General features: G+C 44.2%; 1 protein-coding gene across 1 annotated transcript in view; it reads right to left on the bottom strand.

Annotated features, from left to right (window-relative positions):
• DPYSL3 (dihydropyrimidinase like 3) overlaps positions 1-5,647 on the bottom strand; it is a 47,886-nt gene extending 42,239 nt beyond the window's left edge. The window contains exon 1 of the mRNA XM_085312705.1: positions 5,624-5,647. Coding sequence (XP_085168831.1) covers positions 5,624-5,632 — 9 coding nt within the window. The 5' untranslated portion in view covers positions 5,633-5,647. The remainder of the gene's footprint in view (positions 1-5,623) is intronic.
• Positions 5,648-5,995: the final 348 nt, after the last annotated feature.

The raw sequence follows: 5,995 nt of genomic DNA, 5'->3' as shown, positions 1-5,995 counted from the left end.
TTAAATACCACATTTGCTGCTGCCTCTTTGAGAAGAGGAGGAAGGCAGGAGCAGGACACAGTGAGGCTCCCTCTACCCTTCTCCTGGCCTGTTCAGGGCCACCACCCCACACTGCAGCTTGTAAGTTTTAACTGAGCCGCACTGTGTTTTAACAGATCTCTGCAACACTGGTGGGAGGTCTCGCCCTCTGCACACGCAGCCAGGCCCACACTGGCATGGCCGATACAGCCGGGCACTCAGCCAGGGACCGCATGCAGCAACCAGCTCCAAGCCTTGGCAAAGGTGGGGAAGGCACTGGCCCCGGCACACAGTGAGGCCACACTCGAACCTTGGGCCAGCCCAGGGCAGCCGCCACCAGTGGGGGCTACCCTACGGAGAGGGCAGGGCAGGCAGGGACCGGCTTGGAACTGCAGCCGCGGCACGGGGGACCATGCCAGCAGGTCTCAAGGGAGCTCGGCCCTGCCCCAGCTCTGCCTCTGCCTCWCTTACCTGTCCAGGCCAGTGAAATGGACCGCACGTCATTTTTATCCGGGAAGGCTCCTGGGATCTATCATGAGCACAAATGCTTGGGAATCAGGCCTTCGTTTTGCATCCCACCTAAAGTCCGCAGCTTGACAGAGAGGTAGACCCGCTATATCATGCTGATCTTGATCATTCAGAACCACATCAGAAGAGCAGAGCTACTGAATCACTGATGACATATTCTATTGTAGGTGTTCTTGTGTCATCTCCCACCCAAGACCAGATAGCCCACAGCTGGTCTCTGGTTAAGGGAGAAACAATTCCAGCTATTCTGGAAGCTACTCGTGGAAACGGACTTTTCCTGATGCAGCATCAGGCAATATTACACATGCACATCTTGCTGTGTTTTCCATCAACCTCAAACAACATGCAGTTTTAAAACAATGTCACCCCTTACCTACAGGAATGAGCTACTTTTTCCTCTGTCCTCACCCTCCGAGATTGTGGTTTCAAATATTTCATGATCAGTTTCAGCTGACCTAAGTGCATACTCTGCTGAGCAGAGCAATCTTTGTCTCCTCCAACTTCAGGCTGCATGTCTCCACTCTCTCCTTCCTGTCAGCATCAATACATACAGTAGGGAGGGGTAAAATGGATGCAACTTTTTTGATAGTATTAATTTTCAGCTTGAATAAGGGGGAAAGTATTTGCTTCAAGAAGGCTGAGAACAGGCTGAATCAATGTAAGACTGAATGATCAGCCAACCCWTCATTTTTACATCTGACTACAAAATTAAGTCTCTTTCCTTAACAAAAGTTCTATAAAGACCTAAGTTGTTCCATGAATAGTCTGACATTTTCAGGAATACACCACTTAATACAATTGTAAGAGTGTTCTTCCAAATCCTGGCTGTGCAAGTTCAGCTTGCTGCCCTGGTGCCCTATGGATGCTGTGGTTAGATGCTTCAGGTGCCCTCATCCCCCAATCAGTTCCCTGCTTCAGCTGCACTTCCACACATCCTGAATCAGCTGGTTTGCACAGGGCTGACTACCTATAGATAAGGATGTGGACAAAAGGAAGCCAAGGACCACCTCCACCAGGATAAATCACTTAAAAGATTTAAGTGATAAGCTATTTCAGTGTTATGATGTGTGTTTTTTTTAGTAAAACTAGGGTGTTTTTAGTAAAACTAAAGCTTTCTGCAGTAGGGGGAATTCCAGTTGAAACCCCAATTTCTTCAGAAAACTAACCCTGAATGAGTAACTCCCATGAAGTCTAATATCTGTGTCTTTTTATACATGGCAGATGGTTCACAGTTTTGCGTAACTGCTGGCAAGTATCCRTATCCTAGCATGAACGGCCAAAATGCTGACTACTTATTGTTATGCATCAGGTACTAAATTTCTTTAAAAAACACAATGTGCAGGATCTTCTCAATAAAAATCAGAGTATTTAGTATGAAACTCATGAATTATAAYATGGATTTCACTTGCATTTGTATTGCACAAACTAGCCTAGTGGCCTGGGTTTGTTCCCATTGTCTGAAGTAATACTGGAAACAACTCAAAATACTACTGTAAAAAAAATAATAATTTAAAAAAAAAGCAAATCCTCTTCCTCAGCTCTTTGCTATGTGAGGTTATACTGAGGTTATGAATTAACACTATCAAAATGCTTTATGATTCCTTGTATAGATGCAAGATACTAAACTGTGCTAAAAGGCAGTGCACAACTGTAATTGTTAGATCATGCCAATTTCATTGGTAAGGAAAAGACKGCTTTTGGCTTGGTGTTTCTGCTATAAACTACTGGCAATGAAAATAAAAAAGCTGAAGACCAAAGTTGTAACAAATTTCGCAAGTGTCAGAAAGAGAAGAAAAGTGAAAGAATAGAGTTAGTTCAAGCTTCCTTCTCTAATCCAGCCTTACATGTCATTCTGGGGTTTAGTATAAACTAGATCGTGTGGATCCCAGAGCTGAATGTTGGAGGGGCCCACATGATGCTGGCTCTCTCCACGGAAGAGCAAATGACAGGCTTCAGTGGGTTTTCTGGGGGGGGGGGATCCCAGGCCCTTTTTAGCTCAGTGATAGTTTGCCCAACACCCCTGGCCTCTGCTGAAGGGTGGGAGCCTTCTCCCATGCAGCCTTGCTGACAGAGTTGCCTCAGCCTGTGGTGAAGCTGTAATCCCATGTTTGTGGGATTACAGCCAGTTGCCTTGGAAATGACGACTTCACTACAGAACCATGCAGAAGGATGGGACAAAAAGTCTGGGGATAAGTAACAGGCCAAATGTTTCTGTTTTTTGAACAARGGGATGAAAACCAAATGATCTATATAGCTGAGCAGCAAGAAGGTACGTGAAGGAGGCTACCTTACCTACCATATATTTCTGTTTTGTCATCTTCCCTAGGCAGAGAGCACTGAGGAGTCTCTTTACATAAAAAAGCTCATTTTTTCTCTTCTTAAAGCCACCTTGTCTCCACAGGTGCCCAGCTGAAGGCAAGCAGTGAAGTTCTCTGCTATATATTTATAAATTTTTAGTCCTTAATRCATGTCCTTACCACAGGAATTCAGAGGGTGTCATACGGGAGTGCAGAGAAATACCCTTTTACTTCATTATAGTAAAATAAGTGACATAACTCACTCTGGTTAGGCAAAAAGCATGACAGTGCTCAAGAAAAACTGCAGAAAGTTTCAGAAGGGTGTAGTCCATATAGGCTATTATTTATAGAAAACTGCACTGAGCTAAGCTGTGCCTGTCAAATAAGGTCTTTGTGAATACTTCAGTTTAGAGCAGAATCATGCCCCTAACATTGTTCATCCAAATCTCAAGCCTACCTCTTTGAGGTAACCCTCAAAGTAGTAGATCCTTGTACCAAGTAAAGTGGCCTCTAGTTTTACCAGAGAAAAAGCACTTCTCTTCCTTGGAGTAATCCTGCACTGGGATCAGGCAGCTGGAATGAATCTAGAAAGCTTGTCTGTCCTCACAGGCACACACCAGCTTCCATGGCCAAAAGCATACCTAAGCCAACCTCTGACTCGCTAGCCTGAATGACCAGTTACCCTTTTTATCCCCAGATCATCTGGAAAAACTCAAACTCACATTGATGAAGYAAAGGCACAGCAACTCACTGCTCTTAAACACACTCTTGTAGTAGTATAACAGTATTGTTTCACTGTGGCTGAATCCACTGCTTTGTCTTTGTATTTCCAGTAGACTGTAACAAAGTGCAGCTGCAATATCTACCTGGGTCCATATAACAACAGGTTATACGACATGACATATAATCACAGTGCATTACACACTGCAGTTGTCTTTCTGCAGAAACGGTGGTACTTTAACTATAACTAATGCTATTAMAAAAAAAAAAAAAAGTGTTTTTGTCTTGTAGTTCCAGGAATCTGATCACTGCAAAATYAGGAGATGCAATTTTGTCTGCTGCATATAGGATTAAGAATTGGCAAGTCTTTTACTCTCAGCTTTCCCAATAAATAGTTGCATGGCCAAGGGTGGATCACTTAACCTCTCTTTCTGTCTGTTTCTTAATCTGTGAAATTATTCATAGAAGTTCAATCTGTCTTGACAAAAGAGCCCTTGTGCGCTCCAAGTCTGCAAAGAGCTCAACGCAAGCAAACTCTTTGTGGTTGCAGACGCTCACACTAGCCTGCCACAGCGTGGCTCAGTATGCGAGATGGGCATTTCCTATCGGGCCTGTTGTACTCTGGGACACTTCTCACCATGCAAGTTGTACCTCTAAGTCATATGATTCCTCCTAATCATATGGCACAGAACATTTATACATGAAGCTTCCTGCCTTCTTAGACAAGAAATGTGGATAAAAAGAGTTTGGCTGCTAATGCCTGTCAGGTAGAAGGCCTGAGAGGAAGAAATCTTAGAACAGGAATCATTGGGAAGAGAGGAGCTGCTGAAGGAAAACTTCAGCTACAAAACCCTGGAAACAAGGGTCTAGACAAGACCTTGAAAAGGAACAAGACTGTTTTGAATTTTTGGTACTGGTAGTAAAGAAGAACCCAGAGCAAAGTCTGCAAACAGACTGTCTCRGTTTCTATTTCTTTTCCAACAGGCAGCAGTATAAAATTGATAACATAACAGTCAATTCTGCAGCTGCAATTAAAACCATATGGACAAGGTTGGTACTGATAGGAATAATGTTATTTTTGTTCCTAGCTCTCTAAAATGGGCTGCAAAAAGTGCAAGGCTCAAAAAAAAGGAACCAAATATTGTGCCAATAATGAACAAAAAGCAGAGATTGAAGGAGTAGGCGTTGTCCAGCTGCAAGTTCCTACAGAGAACAGGAGACCTTAAAGAAAGCCTGATGGGTTTCATAAAAACTAGAACAGGCCAAGTCATTAGGGCCTCTGCACTTCACTGCTTCTCCTCCCTTCAGGCTCTAGTTTGTGAGGTTAATCCTGCAGAATATAATGCTTTCAGTTCACCAGGATTAGCAATCTGGTCACAAACTGGGGTACATGCAGAACCCTGATACCCATACATACCCTCTTCAGGCTAAGCTGCAAACTTGTTATTTAGTTCAGGTGAATTTTGCTTTCRTTATTAAAAATGAGCTTTATTTCTTTTCCCCATTCACCCTTGGAAAATTAATGCCTGTGAGACTATCATTTACTAAAAAGTCCAACCCCAAACGAACTCACTGACCAGCAGCCCAGCTAAGGGTCTCACCTGCCTCATATGTAAATGAGCAGCCAGCCCACAGAAATCCACACTAAAGGACTTGCTCAGTACTATTAATTCAATGATCTTCCTGCCAAAGTCACGCTGGTSTAAATGGGATCAGAACCAAAAATGCAAGCAATCTCAACCTCTGACAAAAGAATCAACACTGCTGAGCAGGAAGGAATAGCTATTTAATACTTCTGAGTTTGGCAYGACTTTAGAAACTTTGATCTGGAAGTGGCATCACTGAAAGTGGCATCAGGAACAATGTGAATCACAGCTTTGGCTACAGTACTTTTGATTTGTGCCAAACTGGGATCAGAATCAGTCCATTTTGGAATAGCAACTCCAAAACCCCTTTTTAGAGGGAGAAAAGGGTGCAAGTCAGGGGGAGAGAGATGTGCTTTCAAAAAAGTATAAAAGCAATAACTGTAGCAAAAAGAAGTCAGCTGTTCTGACACGCACCTTTACCATTCTTGGTAATGCAGTACAGATCTTTTGCTCGTATTTCCAAGAATTGCCGACATCCCATTTCACAGGCAGGAGCTCTGCATGCTACGAGATGATAGCGAAGCCTTCTCTCCCTTTCCTTCCCTTAAGGAAGCACAGGAGGACACTGCGGGTCCTCCTCCTGGCTGACCAGAGCCGGCACGACAAAACCCACAGCCTGAACTTCAACTACAGCCTGCAGTTCTGCCGAATAACAGACTTCCACTGCACGTTACCATCCATCTCCACGGCGAGCGGCAGTCACACGCTCCTCACCCGCCTTTGCGGTCCAGACCCCAGCGGGAACAAGCCGAGAGGCGGCGGCGTCAGTCCCGCGCCAGGTCCCGC

This window comes from Rhea americana, unplaced genomic scaffold (assembly GCF_003343005.1).
Source record: "Rhea americana isolate MKP2758 unplaced genomic scaffold, rheAme1 scaffold_37, whole genome shotgun sequence".
NCBI lineage: Eukaryota > Metazoa > Chordata > Aves > Rheiformes > Rheidae > Rhea > Rhea americana.
The sequence above is the reverse complement of the archived record's forward strand: the minus strand, read 5'-3'. Positions and strand labels throughout refer to the sequence as shown.